General features: G+C 32.6%; 1 protein-coding gene and 1 non-coding gene across 2 annotated transcripts in view; one reads left to right on the top strand and one right to left on the bottom strand.

Annotated features, from left to right (window-relative positions):
• The window catches only part of tsl (membrane-attack complex domain containing protein torso-like), an 85,238-nt gene that overhangs the window by 30,994 nt on the left and 33,750 nt on the right, over positions 1-20,494 (bottom strand). The window contains exon 3 of the mRNA XM_076417583.1: positions 2,841-3,366. Within this exon, the coding sequence (XP_076273698.1) occupies positions 2,841-3,366 (526 nt within the window). The remainder of the gene's footprint in view (positions 1-2,840; positions 3,367-20,494) is intronic.
• On the top strand, positions 4,653-4,759 carry LOC143205375 (U6 spliceosomal RNA). Its single transcript, XR_013007810.1, has one exon. It is a non-coding gene; the product is annotated as a U6 spliceosomal RNA (small nuclear RNA).

Genomic DNA, 20,494 nt, shown 5'->3' with positions numbered 1-20,494 from the left:
AAGTAATAACGGAGGACTCACTGAATTCACACTTTTTATGTAATCAAATGTCTAAAAAAATGTTTTTCTTAGGTTGAATGGAGATTAAAATAAAGATTTTCTCAAGCGGAGTCGTGTTTTTACACCAGTTTGAAGTGTGTCAGGATATTCGGAGCAAGCTGCATTTTGGTGGGTTATTTGATAGTTGTCAAATGACTGACCCAAGATTTCACCTTGAAACACGAAAGAAGATTACTAAATCATACTAACGTGGAAGCAATACAACTGCTGGACAGCGCACAGGATATCAGGAGGTTGAAGCGAATCAAACCATACGAACTTATATAAAATGTATATTTTTAGTGTAAACTATAGCTATAGGGTATTATAATTTTATAATTGAGGGGTACATATTGATGTTTTTTCTCGCACTCGTCTTGCTGGTGCATTAATCCAAGTACAAATGAAAAGTAATAATAAATTAATTGTAAATTAAGATTTGGTGGGTTATTTGAAGTCTCAGGGGTTTTCTGAATTATTTGTTGAAGGAAACAATAATCAAATATACCAGCTTCGTTGGTGCAGTAGTCAAGGCGACAGGACGACCCTCCTACTGTTGTGATAGTCGAATCCCGCTGGGGCAAAGATGCACCTTCTGTTTGTGATTGTAATTGTATATCTTTGTAGACTACAGTGGAACATCCGACATGGAAGTAACCAGGTTCTGGTTAATGACGAGAACCGAGGTTCGGAGCCCCCGTTAAATTGTATGTCAAGTCCAGATAAACCCTCGTTGGTAGAAAGGAGACTTTAAAATTTGTTTTTTTATTTCAAATATTCTGAAACAAGACCTGTAGAGTTGTAAAAATGGTCATATGAACGATATTACGTCTTTACTACACTTTACACCAAACCACAATACAATTTGTGGCAATATCGATATAAAATCATTTACCTCTTTTGATGATTGTCAATGACTCTTTTATTATGAGACATTAAATTAAAGAGTGCTGTTCTACGGATTTCCTTGTTTGTATCAACAATTCTCTCTTGATACAAAACATCGGATATTCTTAAATATAAGAGTTAGTAAACCCAAGGTATACTAATAATTAATTGGAATACATGATGAAGCACATGATATAATTTTGACGCAGCAGCTGATACAACATATACAATATATAATCCTTTTGTATTTTGTAATGTATTATAAAAGTGGAAATTATATGCACTGTATGGGTTACCAACATCAACACTCAAGTATTTATATCAGATTGAAGAAGTCTTAGTGTTTGTTATGTAGTAAAAAGCTTGATATAATCATTGGCTATTTTTATTGTTTTACTGTTTAATTGAGGTATTAATCAATCATCAATATATTAACAATTATAAATATTGATTATAATGACTATAATCTCATAGAAAAATATTTATTAATGGAAACATTTTTTATAAGCTCATTTATATTATTTCATGTACAAATTAATATTTCTTTAGAAAAATTTCAGGAGGTGGACATTAAAAATGAAGTGTATTTGAAAAAATATCATAAAACAATTCAACAACAAAACATTTCTTCATTTGTCTTATAGATTTTTTTTATTAAGTAAAATGTTTGTATTTTTATATTACACTGCGACAAAATTTAAGCATACTAAACATTTTTCATTACATTAATAAAAATAAATTTTTATTTTTTAGATCCCGTATCACAAAAGAGCCTCTATTTATTTATGGGTTATTTAGAGGATGCGACGTCAAACTGATTAGTTAGTAGTAGTTAAAATAATAATAATAATAAATAGATAAATAGGTTTAGGCGGGTATTAAGCTAAATTGTGTGTATATAGTAGAATATAAAATACGTGTAATAGATAGCTTAAATAAGTTTATTGTTTAGTTTGTTATTACAACGATTATTATGTACATTTTTTTAAAACTTTTTTCTTTGATAAAAGCATAAGTTTAATTATTTTTTACTTTTTCGTGAGTTCCTTATATATTTTTTGAAAGCGGTTCAATTTTTTGTTACAAATTGCAGTTATTTTATTAAGTATTACAATGGATAGCCCAAGTGCAGCCCGTATGAGGAAAAATAAGAATAAGGAAACAATGATTGAAAATAAGGAACGCTTCAGTCCTCGGGGTCCACCACCTAGTCTAGGTGATTTGATAAATGTTCGAAGCAAACTAGAACAAAAAATTGGGTGCAATATTTCTATGACTTCTCATATGATATCATTAGTGCTTAAGAAGCTACCTGAATGGCTTTTACACTGAACTACTTCAAATTTTTTGTCACATCATTTCAGGAATAACATTATACCCAAATATCTGATTATTTTAGATAAAAAAATTGGTCAAACTTTGTACGTGCCTTTGAAATTTGAGTATTCCCTCTATATCTCCCCTTCCCCCCCATCAGATCCTGAGTTGGCTCCAAGTGGACAACCTCGGAAGCGCACTCTTTCGAATAAAAAAATAATTTTGAAAATCGGTACATAAATGGCGGAGAAATCGGCGAACATAAAAAAAGAACTTATTCCTTTTTTAAAGCTAGTTAATAACCAAAAAAAAAGTGATATAACGTTTCCTTGACTACGATGATCAAGTGCCTATTCCGTAAAAAAAAAAATCTAAAAGCTAAAAATGTTTATTATGAAAAAGTTATATTGAAAAATTTATGGTGTGCTAAAGTTTTGTCGAGGCGTGTAAAAATAGTAAAAACTAATATTAAAAAATATTTATGGCAGTGATTAAAAAAACTACCTAGTCAAATAAGAATGCGACTTTTGTATAGAAAAATCATCATGTTTAATACACGGCCGTAAAAATAATAATGAAATGAATCATTTCCTCACCTGATACAACGAATTTCCGGTAACGTACGACTGAATATAATGCGAACCGAACTTCTTTATGAACATGAGCACACCGGCCACATCACCAACTTTAATGTCGTCGATCTCCTGCTGAACCGAATCGACCACTCTCATATTCGACGGCGTCCTCGACAGCATCGATCTGTTCCTGAACCGAGACAAACGCACCAGCACGTAACAGTGTTCTTTGGCGATGTAGGAGGAGTTGATGCCGAGGTTCCGGGCCAGCGTCTCCAGGCTCCAGCTGGATGTGAACGCCTTCCACGGCTGGTCCAGCGACTCGAACGAGAAGTCTCGGAAGTAGGCCTGGACCAGCTGCTTTATGTTGTCGCAGAATTCCATGTGGAAGTCCCCCTCGAAGACCTTCCGCTGCCTCCTGCCGGATCTCTCTGGTCGGAGGGCGTATCGATCGGCGTCGCTGAATATGTCGATGGTGGGTTCCCGAAATATCCATTTCGAGTCATTGCGGGGAATTACTCTCATGCTGAGGCTTAGGTAACCAAATCTGAAAATAATAAGTATCTTAATACGGGTAAAGTGGGCGTAATATTGTATATTCAAAGTAGCAATGAATTTATGTCATCAAGACGTATACTGTAGCCTATTGCAATTTGCAAATTCGTTTTAAGATTAAACAATATTTTCCTTCTTAATTTATTTTAGTTGAAAAGAGATACAATGCTGTCTGATTTCAGTGCTGCACTTATTCAAATAATGTCGAGAAATAGAGACTTTAAATAGTATAAAGATTACCCATGAAGAGATTCAATGCAACTTTCAGACATTACTTTTAAAAGAATACAATTTTTAACAACGTACTATAAATTTAAGGGAGACTTGTTATTTTAATATACATACGTGGAAAGGTTTTTGTATATGTTTGGACAAACTCCAGATACATAAAAGAAAAAACTGATAAATAGTAGAATTAGGAACTAGTGTTAGATTGGAAATTAACAGCCTAGTTAATGACTGGAATAGTAGCTCAGAAAGTGACAGTGAGGGAATGAAACTTTCTAGATCTGAGGTTATTTTTTCTAGATTATTCATTGCTGCGAAATTCATTTTTATCCATTTATTTCACAATAACAAAAGTTGCTTCACTCAAAATGCTATAATTCACAAACTAATGATTCGACAGCTGTCAAATTTATACAGGAATCTTTTGAGCGTCAGGGCTAACTAAAAAACATATGGATTTAATTATAGTGGCGTCATCTATGGGTCAGGCCGGGGACTTTTCAATTGAACTGTTATGATAGACAATAGAGATAATGCATTGAAATGCAACCGTGTCAGTTAAAATACATACAAGTAACAATAATTTCCAATTTTTTTCTGTAATTAAAACGTTATTTAAATAGGAATTGATACTAAATGACGAAATTGATACTGAAATGATAAAAGGAATATTGATATAAAAATGTACGAATATAATTCAAAGTATTACTCAACGTATTAATAAACAAACAACCTAGTTAAATCTAATTAGCCTTATTTAATTAATCAATATAATGGCTTAAATCAGTGGAAATTCACCATTAGGAAATATCTTGCATTAGCTTGATAAAAATTCAACATAAACATCAAATACCTTCGATCTTGAAACCCAGAGATGCAAACGTAATACTGTTACGTAAAATCAAAATAGAAAGTTTCACCTTCACCTTCACAAAAATATTAGTTCTATGTTATTGATATTGTCACTAGCAGTTAAACAAAATAAGAAAATATTCACAAAAGAAGTTATCCTTCAATACAAAAAAAAGGAATTATATCTTTACATATTCAGTACTTGCTTCGGTAGTACATATAATAAAATTGGAACGATACAGAGAAGATTAGCATGGTCCCTGCGCAAGGATGACACACAAAATCGTGAAGCGTTCTAAATATTTTTTCGCTGATGACATTGTCATTTATCATGCTCATCAGGATCACAAAAGAAGTCAGGAAATTCTGCAAAAATGCCTCTATACTCACCCATTTCGGACAAAAACAAATGGCCTTTGATTCTCACCTGATAAATCGAATAGCATGCACTACTGCAGAATAAGCAATTGTCCCCGAATGACGCTTTATCTGTTTGTCTGTTGATGGCAGTGACATAAACAACAAACCTGAGCATAAATTCCTGGGAATTTTATTCGACTCACGTCTCAGCAGGCTTCCACACATCAAACATACAAAAAAGATACCTGACTGATATTAGCCTAATTCGATAAAGAGACTAAATCCAATCCAGAATACAGCACTAAGGATTCCTCTAGGAGCATAGTCATAGCTCTAGAGCACAAGTCGAATAGATAGTCTACTCTGTGAGGCGGGAATTTCTTCCCTAGACTCTTGACGAGAACTTTGGCTACTAAGGTAAATAGGCTCATTAAAATTCAGGCCGGGGTTATCTCAGTGTGGGTTTCCCCCATCAACCGCAGTATTAAAATAGAAGGGCAAAGATACAAAGGGTCTGGCTATTGCTTCCAGAAAATCTGTAATCGCTTGTCATTGGAAATACCTACCATCTGTAAATTCACGAATAAAATACCTCCCTGGCAGAACATATCTATTGCCATTCATCTTTCAATGAGTTTCCTTCCTAAGAATGATCTTGACTCTTATAGTGTACGCTCCCTTTTCAAGCAATTAGTCTATTAAAAATACCTTGATCACCATTAGATTTACATTGACGGATCTAAAAACGACGAATATACATCAACATTGAAGGAAGAACATTACAAATAACCCTCTTTGACAAGTGTTTTTATTGCTGAATTGCTGGCCATATACAAGGCTCTTAAATGCGTTCAAGACAGTCCAGATATGAGAAGGGAGGGATCACTTTTAAAAAACCATATGTACTGAAGAAGGGATCTGAATACATATCATACCGTACTTTATAAAAAACTGGATCAACTAAACTGGGACTGAATGATCAATAACAAATTGTGCGAGATGAAAGAGCAGTTAAAGGGAAGGTAACGATTTTTGAACTTTAGCAGGCGTAAATTGGATATTTTTTCCAGACTCAGAATAAGCCATAAATAAGCAGAATAAGCTGACTCACGAGTTTCTACTCAAAGGAGAACTCTCTGTCTGTCCACTTGTGATAGATGTAGATCCTCGCTGAGCATCAAACATATCCTAGTTGAATACCAAGGGCACGTCCACCAAAGACGACTCTCTCGCCTGAAGGGATCTATGAAACAACTTCTACAATTGAAGAACCTTAAACAACTGATGAACTATTCGGCTGCCATCGGAGTACTCCAAAATATGTAATGGACTATGATACTACCGCTGTTAATTCATGACTTTTAAAAACTGTTCACTCCATATTCTCATACGTATGATAAATTAACTATAAGCTCTTTTAGTTTTGTTCTTTATATTGTTTGATCTGTAATATTAAAATGTATATAGTGCATAGGTCCTAAACAGCCCTCGAGTCTAATGGGCCATTTAATTTTAACAATTTTAGTAATATGGGCCTTGAACTACAGTTAAATCTATGGAATGACTTTTTATACGATAACCATAAACAATTATCAGGCCTATAAATTAATTTTAAAGCACCGGGTACATTTGTAATCAAATTCATGTTAAAGAATCACTGTTCAGTGTGTGTCATTTCGAGGACGCACTTTTTCAGTGCGTTGAAAATGTCTGAATTTGTACCGAATAGATGAAGTTATATTTTTTACTTCAATTTTTAAGAATTAAGAGGCCGAAGGTTATCGAATTCTGAAACTTATAGCAACCGTCTTCCATCGATGTCAACATGTGACAGCTGATTTCGACTATTTAAAAATGGTGATTTTGACACTGGACACAAATAGCGTCCTGGACAGCCAAAAAAAATTGAAGACGAAGATTTGAAGGTATTATTCGATGATGATCTGTATAAAACGCAAGAAGAATATGTAGAATTGTTGGGAGTAACACAAGAAACCATTTCCAAGGATACGGTAATGATTCAAAAGCTATATAAGTTAAGAGACATTGCGAAATTTGTGAAATGCTGTTTCAACTTCAAAAGTGGAAAGGTTTTTTGCACCGTATTGTTACTGATCAACATCAATATTAACGGCGAATATCCATGGCTAATGTTCCGTATTTGGTGGGATCAGCTTCGCGTGGTATACTATGAGTTGCTAAACCTTGATGAAACCATCAATGGGAATCGCTATCGACTACAATTGATGCGTTTGAGGTGACCACTGTGCGAAAAATGGCCGTAAGTGCTACCACACCTGCCGTATTTTCCAGACTTTACTTCTTCCGATTACTACTTGTTCCGACATATAATTCGTAATCTGCCGGAGCAATGCTTCAGTTCGTATGAAAATATCAAAAAGTGTGTCGTTTCGCAGATAGCCTCAAAACAAAAACCGTTCTTTCGAGATGAAGTCTGTAAATTGTCTGGAAGGGAGGCAAAAGTAGTGGCTATCGATAGAAAAATACTTTGAATAAAATACATGGTACCGATTTTTCACAATAATGCCTCAGATTTATATATATAGATTATATATATATCGTTTATTATTATAAGTCTAATAAAAATATGGATGCCCTTATCGGGATTCGAACATGCGATTACGCTACCCATATGTTCGATATAGGCGTTGGAATTATCAAAAAAATTATTTAAGAACATATTGATAAATTATAGTTAAATATCATATCTAATCAAAAATGGGGAATTACAGATCTATCAATGCCCCTTTGTTACTTGCCATTTTACTGCATAACACAACGATAGAGCAGAACAAAAGAACGTTACTTGCAACTGTGAAATTGATGTTTAGTTCGTTATTTTCTCTGGGCATCTTTAAGACATTCACGATGAATATTGCATTGTTGGCTAATTTAAAATATACCAGGTAATTCTGCAAATTATATGCTTTAAAATATTTATATAATAAAACTTTGATTAAGCGTAGCTAATTGATTGGCCAGTTTCATTAGTGTCTAGAAAACTTGATAAAATAGTTAAGAATCCGGCCTGAAAGAATCTTTATCATAACGGAGCTAGGTAATTGAACGAAATTAATTACCTTACAAGTACAGATACCATGATAGCTGTATAAAATGTGAGGCATTTAAAACGGTATGGTTAAATAAACAGTCTAGTGGTGCTATGTGAACGAAAATAAAAATAAATAGTTACAAATAAACTACATTTTATAGGTTAATTGCAGATTTGTTGTTATATGATTAACTATTTTTATATAACAGTTTAATGCCTATCCTACTTTTATGTCATTTAATTAATCTGAGTTAATTATTTAGTGCATTTAGTTGATACTGATTGCAGTTGATCAATTAGATTTAATTAGATATCACCTTTTCAGTATAAAGTTATTTTATAATTCTTATTCAAGAGTTCAGCTTTTAAGAAGGAACTGTCGTATAGAATCTAGAAAAAAATTTATAATTGAAGTTTTTTTTTTGTTATATTTTAGAGTTTCTTTTTTAGTCTAGCGAAATGGTCGAAAAATAGCCGATCTAGTCGATAGTCAAAAAACTAGCGACTGAAAATAGTAATTACTATTTCATTCAAATGCAGGCTACGCCTACCTTTCTATTCGTGATAACAGACGGGGATGTACGAATTCCTTCCCGTGTTACTTTTAATAGAGAAAAGATCAGAGATAATTGTTTGATTCTCTATGCTGTATAGATAAGTTCATTCTTAATTGTAGGAAATGGCAGTGTGAAAAAACAAATGAAATAATGATCCCAAATATGTTTCATCGTGTTTTAATATTTGGAAATTAACAATGATATAATATAATAGTAGTAATTGGTTTATTTCTATTTCTTTTCAAACTTTCTTTGACAAAGAAAAGGAAAAAGATAATTGCTGGATCCTATTACTTCAAAATAGAACTTCCATTTTCAAATGATGTAAAATTAATCAACCATTCTGGCCTCTTGTATTCTTGGTCTCCTATTTTTCAGATCGGTCTTGATTTTTTTTCCAATTTTGATCGATGTTTAATTAATTTTTTCTCTAATCTAACTGATCCCAGGTACTTGCTCCAATCAGATGCAGTGTAGATTAATGGGCGATTCGTCAGTTATCAATACTTTGGCTTTTCTTCATACATTCCCAAGGCATAGGGCTCTTGTGAAGAATCCTCGAATACTCAAAATTTTTATTAGCTAACATAGCGCTATTATCAGAGAATGTCAATAACGTTATATATTTATATATGATACCTGAATTGATACTTAAAAAAATAATAATAAAAGGCATTTAGGGTATCTCACAGAGCATAGAAATTTCAAGATATAAAAATGAATATATTTCAAGTAAAGACTACCTAGGTTTTATGACATTTTTGTAAATAGTATTTTGTTGGGTTTTAAACATTTTTATTGGTAATAAATATTTATTTATTGTATACATTTTTATATACCTCTATAACTTCTTTATTACTTGATCGTTTTTGGTATATTTCAACTGCTAGAAGAATTTTTGCTCTCTCAAATTTTATTATTATCTATTATATATTTGGTTTATCTCTTTTAGTGAAATTACCACTTTTATAATTTTAAATACAATATACTATATACTTGCGAATTTAATAATATAACCCTATAACAATTTTACGAAATATCAGAGCCAAATTCTCGTAATTTTTAGGTTTTAATTATCCATTTCATTATGAAGAAATCTACGTATTGGCAAAAATTAGCATAATGTCGAACGTATATGAATACGTGAAATTAGAAGCTCAAAGTGAACGAGTATTGGAATGAAAATGGCCTGCGTATCAGGAGAAAAGTATTCAAGTAATAGTTTTACAGCTTGCATATTTCACGACAGTAGTTAGATAGATAGAATCGGGCTTACCGTATTCCTCTATTTTCGGGTCATTGCAGTCAAACAGGACAACTGGGATATGATGGAGAAGGATAACGCTAAATGGTAAACAGATATTTTATGTAGAAAAATATCAAAAGCATTTAATTCAATACTTAAGTTAGGTTATTTAATAATTTTTTACACTGATATTCCGCAGTTCACTAATAGATATCGCTGATTAAAATACATGCAAGTACATAATAATGAACAACGGGTATTCATTACTCCTAATTTTAATATTTACAAAATATAAATAAAACTTAATGAATTCACCAATATCCATTTTTATTTACGGAAAATATTTCGAAATATAGTTTCATTGTTCAAACCATACAGTATCATCATCAGTTAATCGATTTACATCTAAATTTTGTCACGACCAATCTATCACATGGATAAAAAGGTCATGAATTCTAAGGTGTTGCTGAAATCGTACAGACCATGACATTTTCATTCTAAATAGTACGGATCGGTTTTTTTTAGTGGGAAGAATATCATAAAAATATTTTGCGAAATTGCAGTACAAACCTGCAAGCTGTAAAATAAAAATATAACAAATTTCAAACGGGTTAATAAATCTTGCCACTGTAATTTACACTTGTTATCGGGTGTACAGTTAAGTGTGGTTTTATTTTTATATTTTTAAAGATTCCATTTCAATGGAAATTGTGTAACTAACCAGTTTGAATAATGTAATGATACAAACATAATTTACAATATAATAATGTAAAGTAAAATGGGCGTCAGTGTTATGGAGTCAAAATAATGCTATAAACATTTGCGGTTGGTGTACATCGCGCATAAAATAAATTTATAGAATTCTGTGTTGTTGGTCATGACGACACGATGTGCCTTAGTCTAAGGTAATTTAAAATTCTTGTCGTAGTACTTAAACCATGATTTGCTTTACTATTTAAACTTTTATTGGTATCTTAAGTATTTATTATTGGTATCTACATAATAATAAGCCCTCAAATTTGTTTTATTATTTTTTGGTCAAATGCATTTGTTTCTTAAGCCAATAAGTGATCCCCTGTGTGGCAACTGCAAGGCTCAGTTTGTTCAGTCACTTACCTTTTGAATGAAATACATTTATTTCACTTGTTTGAAGCACTTAATTTTCAACCTAATTTGCTTTTAACTCACTACGCTTAGTCCAACGGTTTTCCATCTTTCTATTTCATCCAAATAAAATCTCTTACCACCCGGCCTCAGGTTTCGAAATAATAAACTTTACTTTGTCTCTAGTAACAAGTCAATTGAAAAGTCCCCGGCCTGGCACATAGATGGCACTACTAGAATTAAATCCATATGTTTTTTAGTAAGCCGTAACCCTCAAAAGATGCACATATAAATTTGACAGCGGTCATTAGTTTGTGAATTATAGCATTTTGAGTAAAGCAACTTTTGTTACTGTGAAAAAAAAAGGATAAAAATGAATTTGGCGTGTTGATAAAATATTGCTTTTTGAAGGGAAAAATACAGTTGAAGCAAAAACTTGCAAAGTACGGTGAACACAGTGGACGCCCAAAAGAGGTTGTTATCGACGAAAACATTTTAAAAATCCACAAAATGATTTTGAATGACCGTAAATTGAAATTGAATAAAATAGCAGATACTCTAAAGATATTAACTGAACTTGTGCCGCGCGAGCTCACTTTTGACCAAAAACAACGACGAATTGATGACTTGGAGCAGTGTTTGAATATGATCAAACGCAATAAACCCGAGTTTTTGCATCGATATGTGACAATGGATGCAACATGGCTCTATCATTTCACTACAAAGTCCAATCTACAGTCATCCGAGTAGATGGCGTCTGTATTTTGAGATGCGTATGGAATAATTTTCATTGACTATCTTGAAAAAGGAAGGACCATCAACAGCGACTATTACATAGCGTTATTAGACCGTTTGAAGCACGAAATCGCCGAAAAACGACTGCACACCATGTCACAAGTCAGTGAAAACGATGACAAAAGTCCATGAATTGGCCGTCGAATTGCTTCCTCATCCGCTGTATTTTCCAGATTTGGCCCCCAGTGACTATTTCCTGTTCTCAGATCTCAAAGGAATGCTCGCTGGGAAGAAATTTTGGTCGAATGAAGAGGTGAGCGCCGAAACTGAGGCTAGATTGAAGCAAAGGACACATTGTAGTATAAAAATGGTAACGAAAAGTTGGAGGGTCGCTATAATCATACATATTGGTTCATTGAATAAAAAAAAACTAATTGTGCCAAAAAAACGTGTTTTACTATGGTAGGCAGGGGACTTTTCAATTGACCTGATATATGGTAGTAGTTAATTTACTTGATGTATTAAACTAGCTAGTTAAATAAGACCATTTCAGCACCATTTTACTGGCTGGTTTTACCATGAGAAACATTTTTGTATTTTATATGGAATTTTGGTGCTGTTTCAACTTGTATCAAGTGGTATAATTTGTTTAAGAAGACTCGTTAGTAAGTTATTTCGAAGGCATGTGTTGTCTTAAACAACGTTCGAAGAAGAAGAAGAAGAAGAAGCAGAGATGAAGAAGATAAAAATATTTAAAAGACCGAAATTACTTTTTCTCTAACCTACTGATATAGTTAACTATTCGTATCTGACATTAATATCGGCCGACTGTACATTGACCAAACAACGAAATTCAATTATTCAATCCGAATGTTTTTCGAACGAAAATGAAAAAAACCTTGAACATATTAATTAACTTCACAGAAGTAAAATTAAATAAAATCACAATTATATCGGCGTCAGATAAAAAACATCGACTAAATACATAATTTTAAAGTAAAACTGCTCCGATAATTACGTAAAATGTTCTAGTTCGTTATGACACCAGTTCCGTATAATTAGTTCTAAGCATGTGTTCGGGTTTATAATGGAAAAGTGACAAAAATAGGTGACGTCTTATTTAGCAATTATGCAAGACGAATGTAATGCGTTCGCTAGAGACCTATCACGTTTTAGAGAAATTGCTTTTGGATATCCTGTACCGACCAAAACAAATAAATCATTATTTAGGTTGAGATTACATATTTCCTTGTCTTTCTTCGGGTTACTTTCTTTGTACACCGAAAAGCGCTTGACTTTAGAATTATAAAATAGAAATACCTTGCGGTTAACAATTATATAATACACATTTTGTCGTAGTATGATTTTAAGCGACTAGGTGAAGAAGATAGGCGAGGTGTAAATCTGTTTTCTAAATAGGTTTGTTCTGTTTTAGGCACATTCCTAGCTTTGAAAATACGTTAAAAATCGATATTTATTCCTAGATTAGAATATGTCTCAGAATGGTCCAGCTGAGCGGATGATCGGTTTTTATTAAATATACTAAAAATAAGCTAATCATTGATGTTAAAAGACATATTTATTAAAGAAGCAGAAGATAAACATAATAATAATTTTTTCATCCTAAATTAATTAAAAAAGTGATAAAAAATACGTTATCATTAATTTACAGCAATCAATATTTATGGATTTATATTTTTAATACGCAATAAGATAACTTTTATCATAATACGTTTGAAGTTAAAAACAAATGATATGTATTAATGTGTTGTGTATATAGTGGTATGCTATGTATTATTGTGTCAACAGGTCAATTGAAAAATCCCCGGCCTGACACATAGATGGCGCTACTAGAATTAAATCCATATGTTTTTTTGTTTTTTAGTTAACCCTCAAAAGATGCATGTATAAATTTGACAGCTGTCGTATCATTAGTTTGTGAATTATAGCATTTTGATTGAAGCAACTTTTGTTATTGTGAAAAAAATTGATAAAAAGGAATTTCGCGTGTTGATAAAATATTGTTTTTTGAAGCGAAAAAATACAGTTAAAGCAAAAACTTGGCTTGATGCTGACTTTCCGGTCACTGCCCCAGGAAAATCAACCATCAACGATTGGTATGCTAAGTTTAGACGTGGTGAAATGAGCACCGAAGGCGGTGAACGCAATGGACGCCCAAAAGAGGCTGTTACCGTCGAAAACATTTTAAACATCCACAAAATGATTTTGAATGACCGTAAATTGAAATTAAATGAAATAGCAGACACTCTATAGATATGAACTGAAAGTGTACATCATGTAATTCACGAATATTTGGATATGAGAAAGCTCTGTGAAAAGTGGGTGCCGCGCGAGTTCACTTTTGATCAAAAACAATGACGAGTTGATGATTCGGAGCAGTCGGCTGGCAAGGTTATGGAGTCTGTATTTTGGGATGCGAATGGAATAATTTTCGTTGACTACTTTGAAAAAAGAAAGACCATCAACAGCGACTATTGCATAGCGTTATTGGGCCGTTTGAAGGACGAAATTGCCGAAAAACGGCCGCATTTGAAGAAAAAGAAAGTGCTGCTTCACCAAGGCAATGCACCGTGTTACAAGTCGGTAAAAACGATGGCAAAAATCCATGAATTGGGCTTCTAATTGCTTCCTCATCCACCGTATTCTCCAGATCCGGCCCCCAGTGACTATTTTCTGTTAAAACTAATTTTGCACAAAAATGTGTCTTACTATGGTAGGCCGGGGACTTTTCAATTGACCTGCTATATATATTTGTTTTGGATGTCTACGTAACACAATAGTTAAAGCGAAACTGAGCTAAACGTCATATAACCCAGATGGCGTGTAATCAAAATGGTAGCAGGACTTTTGCCCCACCTGTTATATATTGAACTCGCTGTAGCTAATTAAGGAGTATATAAAATAAGAGTTGCAAAGTTGAAACCAGGCGTTTGAATCTTAAAAAAGTTGTGCAATTATAAGTGAGATTGAAATATCAAAATTACACGTATTATCTTTGCAAAGGAACTACAAGTAAATCACCTTGGCCATCACGTTTCATTGAACGTAATTATTTCGTAAAGTGTTTGGAAGACCTTACGGTGCCTTAAAAATAATCTTCTCTGCTCCAAAGAAGGAACTAATAACAGAAAGGATACTGAGTTTTTCTATAACTATGTGAAGAACCCATGTAATTATTTATTATATTTAATTATATTATTTTTTATATTTAATTTAAAATAACTATGGTTTTTTTTAGTAACAAATTTAAAGGATTTATTATACGTTTGTATTCGGTAAACATTTTTAAGAATTAGCAGAGTATTAATGATTTGTTTTTGCAGATAACAGGATTGCAATATGTGGTAATGTCGTATTAATGTACTTATAATATGTTATTTATGTTACACATTTCGGAATAACTTATAAAACAATATATACTAGTATATTAAAATATTTTTTTATTGAACAACTAATAATTACTATTTAAAAAAATATAAATTATTAAAATATCGTTTAAATAGTGTAGCAACTATATTTTTGTTTTTAGGTCAAAGTCTACAAACCATCAAATTTCGATGAATTTTTTTTGTAAATTTGAAGGATATGGTATAAGAGACCACAATAAATATTATTGTACTATAGTATTCGAGCTCTAGAATTATATTCTGGAGTATGAGTAGAAGCTTGAATAAACCAATATCTCATGAGGTAAATGTTGTAAATTTGACAAGAAGAATCTGGGGTTTGTGGTGTGCTATTATCGTAAGTGAGTAGTAAGTGATGGGCTCATATTTATAAGTTGCCAAAGAATGTGTTATGCTCAGTTTTTCGGAACTCGGAATTTTACTTTTGAGTAACATATTGGCAAAAACGATATATTTAAAACATTACCATAACTTTTTGGATCAAATGAAAGGAGAAATTCGTTAAAAATAGATTCAAGACAACAACAAAAAATTTACTCGGAATTAAGAAAGTTTGATTATGTTCTTAAGAAAGATGAACTATTGAAATGGTGTTGAAGTCTTAGTTTACTGAACAACCTAGTGAAGCCTTCAATTACAAAACAGTCTCTCATGATTTACGAGTAACAGAGACTTGTAATTTTCACAAATAAATAATTAAAATATTCCATTATGAGATACGAATACGAATACAGTAATCGAAGGTAAGAGGCAGAAACTTTGAAAAAATTAAGAAGCGGTCACCGAAATTGGGGACAATACTAATTAATGGACCCATTCAATGTATTTCGTTTCAATGCAATATCAGTTTCGGATGTAAATGCAAAATTATTAGTATTGAATTATCATTAATTATTAGATGTTGTAACAATTCGTATAATTTACGTTTACAGTCAAAATTCGACGTTGGATGTCACAACCAGTCGTAATGAAACCTCCAAGGCCACCGGTCGATTTGTTTTGATTAAAAATTTGAATATCTCGCGAACACGTGCGTCTGCTTCGCGTTTTTTCCTCATTTAATTATCCCGAAGTCCCCTTTTAGAAATTCGTTCTGTATCGACAATTACCGGCTCTGTCGCGTTTTGTGACCTCCAATTGACACTATTTAAATACCAAATTGAAAGAGAATTCGATTAAGTCATACGAAACCGATTATTCAATGTCTAACAGAGTCGGATAATCATTTCCTTGCATCTCGAACAATTAAGATGATTGACTAATTGCTAATTGCCTAATGACCGGTCGAACGCTTGATTACCATCTGGAGGTTATCAGGGGTATGTGTTAGAAGATCGATGAACTAATAGATATGTTACGAGGGTCACTATTTATATTTCGGGAATTGGCAACACACGGTTGTCATCCTAACGTCCTGCCTGAGTCCATCTGACGGTTCTATCATAAAATTTGACATTTTTAACGATATACGTACTCAGAACATTTTGTCCCACGACCGCTAGTTGTTTATTCCATATTTAGTTGAAAGTTTCGTCTTGATCTCGCGATGATTTTTTACAATTTTCGACGTGGATTATCACAAGAGTGCATCAATCAACTTAATTTGACTTTCGGCGATCAATCTCCATCAAAAACCACCGTGTATCGCTGGCTTAGTGAATTCAATCGTGGTCGTAGTTCGCTGACCGACGAGTTTCATAAAGGTCGGCGAAAATCGGGTGTTATGTCAAAAAACTGATGCTGTGTGCGAAATGATTAAGCAAGATCGTCATGTATTGTGAGATTGAGGCATCCCTAATCATTAGTTCCACCAGCATATATGCGATTTTACATGAACACTTAGCTGTGCGAAAGTTATGTTTGCATTAGATCCTACACAATTTGAAAATTGCTTTAAAAAAAGCTCGTGTCGATTGGTGCAAAGAAATGTTTAAGAAATTCAATCGCGGTGCTTCGAAAGACGTTTATAAAATCGTGACAGGTGACGAATCATGGATATATTCGTATGAGCCTGAAAGTAAGCAGTAGTCGACTGTATGGGTGTTCCAAGATGAACCAAATCCAACAAAATTTGTTCGCGCACGAAGCACTTCAAAGAAAATTGCAACAGTGTCTCAAGAGGATCGTAGAATTGTAAATTCTGATTGGTACACAACCATTTGTTTGCTAGAAGTCTTTGGTGAAATAAGGAAAACAAACAAGAGACAGCCCTGATTTGGCACCCAATGGATTCTTTTTGTTCCCATCCGTGAAGAATAAACTGGGTGGTCAACGATTTTCATCGCCCGAAGAAGCTATCGAAGCACTCAAAAATCATGTTTTGAAGATACCTCATTCGGAATGGAATAAATGCTTTGACAATTAGTTTCAGCGTATGCAAAAGTGTATCGATCATCGTGGCGAGTACTTTGAAAAACAATAAAAATATATTCGCAGCTTAACTATAAATTTTTTTCCTATTCCCGAAATATAAATAGTGACCCTCGTATAATATTGGGTCTCTGAACAAAGTATCGCTGTTTTTCAAGAGATATTAAGGCAGTGCGTATGTAAATAAGTTGATTGTGAAGTTCTATCGGAAGTCGAACGTGTGTGACACTGAAAAATTGGATAGAAATTTACGTTAATAAATGCTAGCTGATTTATATCAATTTTATCCCTGTAGCAGAAATTGTTTTTGTTTTGGAAGTTTGAAGTGTTGTGTTGTAGAAATTGTTTATTGAGTTTCAATGTTCAGTTGCAGAAGTTAGTTTCGTAATATTTAATTAGTCTATTAATAGAGATTAAATTAATTTATTAATTAGTTTATTAAGACCAACAATTCATTACAACTAATTTCATTACCTGTCTTGATAACTTTCATCGTATTGTACCACATAGTTTAGTAGGTTTTTGTTATACTCTTAGCTTACCACAATCTGCCCTATGGGTAATAAGTAATTGCTATTATACTTAATTTAATAACTATTCTATATTCCAAAAAACTATTTTATGTCTATTAATCAAGTCAGGTGGTAGTAAACGTTTTAACCTACGCACTTCACTGACATCGCGCAGATTTATTTGTTTGGCAAGTGTATTTGGGTGCACTGACTACTTTTCAGAGGCACTTCACAATCGTTATAGTTTCCAGAGGGATAATGCGTTGAATTAGTGTGTTATTGGCATAATATGGTGCGTCAACGATAGCACTTAGCACTTCATTTTGGAATATCAGAAGGATGGATTTGTTGGATTTGCTAGTAGTACCCCACAGTTCGATACCGTTCGTCCATATGGACCTTAGAATTGACTTATATCTAAAGATAATTTGGATTTGCGCCAATACATCTGGTTAGGATTAAGCCCAAGTTGTTGAGATGAAGTTGAAGGTTTCTTATAGCTGAAATTGGATCCTCGTGAGATGGTGTCATATTGTACTTAATTTAACAATTCAAACACCACAGTAATGGAGTTTTATTAAACAGTATATTTTTTCAGGATTTGATAGCAGTATCTTAGGTTTTTTGGGACAGTAAAGTAGTACATGTAAACATTCATTATCATCTAGGAGACTTGGTTATCAAAAGTAAACTATTTAGATAGAGGTGCGTTAGCATTTAACCTTATTTATCCACTACCTAATAATAAACATGTTTTTGAATTGGATTTACAGAACATAGTATGGGTGAAAAATTGGTGATCTTTCATTTTTAATGTTTCTACTGACGTTTTTGAGATACAATAATTGTCATAAATTATTTTAAATCGGTTACGTAACTTATACACAGTCTTTTGGCATCCTTTATGTTAAATTTACATTATTGTCTATAATCTTATGAAAATTGATTCAAAATATGTAGAAGTTGTCAGTTCAATGTTGCAGATGTATTATGAGTGAATCATTGAATGAAAATCCGAATCCAATTACAAATCGACCAACCAAACAGCAGTAAGTATTATTATGTGTCATTGTTTCAAGCAGCTAATGATGAACAAATCTTGTCCAATCCCATCAAACACTTATTTATCACATTTATATTGGATTACCTTATGCCTCTATGATTTTATCTTGACATGTTTAAGATTTTTATGAACTTTTGGGAAATATGTAATTCAAAACTACATTATTATTTCTAAACAGATATATATCATAACGTCAAATAATAAATGTCAAACATAACTTATATTACAGCCTGAAGTCTATACAATTCAGGATGAGTTAAAGCATGTCCAATAATAAAAGGCCAAGTCAAGCTGAACTAGGCATCATGGACGATGATGTTTATGCTTTTACCATAGTATTTATCAATTATATCTCAAAAATATTGTTGAAAATGCAGCGAATGAGAATATAATCGATACCATGGATAGAGAAAAAAGAGTGCAATGCGGCTTTACTCGGATTAGCTAGCACAGGATCAGGACATAGAAGTACCATTAAAAATGGTAGTAAATTGGGAGAAAATAAAATAATTAGAAAATAACAACGATAAATAATTAATCATAAAATATATAAATAATTAATCATAAAATATAAAAATAAACTGGCCAAATTAAGAGACCGGGTATATATTAATGAGTATATGCCTATGTTGCGTCTTTATAGTTAAAGATGCTCTTATTATTTGTGGTTTATACGTCGATGAACAGTATTTCTTCTGTCTATGGCTTAAAGGTAGTTCAGATGCCCTCGACATAATAAGATATAATGGTTTGACATATAAATATAGTATTAAGAAATGTGGTATTATAGAATAGGTAATTTAATATAATATGTAGAATTACAAATAGCCAATAAAATCTATAAACGGTTAAGAACACTGTTTGTTATTTGTTAAAGCTGAATAGCATATTAAAAGGAAATTGGTCCTTCGAGTTTTGTGCATGTGCTAATATCTGTATACTTAAATATTTGAAGAACCAAAATGGTGTGTTAAGATCCCCAACAGTCTAAAGAACAGACACAAATACTGAAAAGATATCAGAAATTAATAAGTGATGGGCAGGTGGTGACATGAAACACAAAAACGGTGAATAGAGGAATGAAAGGAAAGCACCATATATTGAAAAAAATAAGAAAAATATGGAAAATGATTACATAGAACATACGAAGACTGACGAGCAAAGATTACACTTTATTTCCACAATGGTTTTAAGATAGGTATCGATATACTCTTTCCGTTTTGGTTTGACAACATTCACTTCAGTTTGGCACCTAATTCTGAAAGTTAACGATTATCTCCAGTATATTAAACATATCTTATGGTAGTTTAAATTCCTGGCGTTCTAAAGTCACTAGGGCTTGCCTAGTCTATTGTAATTCTTTATGTTAGATTTATATTGCTTATAAACAACAATTCATGTCCAAAAATCGATGTTCAACACACCACAATGCGAGATAATAAATGTCAAACATAACTTAAATAACTACAGCTTCCCCCTCCCATTCTAGAAGTTTTTATCTTTTATGTTTTCAGATTAAGTAATCCATACCCAATATGTGACTAGTGAGTCATAAGAAGCATTTACATATCCCAGATACAAAATACAATAAA

This window comes from Rhynchophorus ferrugineus, unplaced genomic scaffold (assembly GCF_030347505.1).
Source record: "Rhynchophorus ferrugineus isolate W39M unplaced genomic scaffold, kcgeb_rfMv2 rfM11, whole genome shotgun sequence".
In the NCBI taxonomy this organism is placed as follows: Eukaryota; Metazoa; Arthropoda; class Insecta; order Coleoptera; family Curculionidae; genus Rhynchophorus; species Rhynchophorus ferrugineus.
The sequence above is the reverse complement of the archived record's forward strand: the minus strand, read 5'-3'. Positions and strand labels throughout refer to the sequence as shown.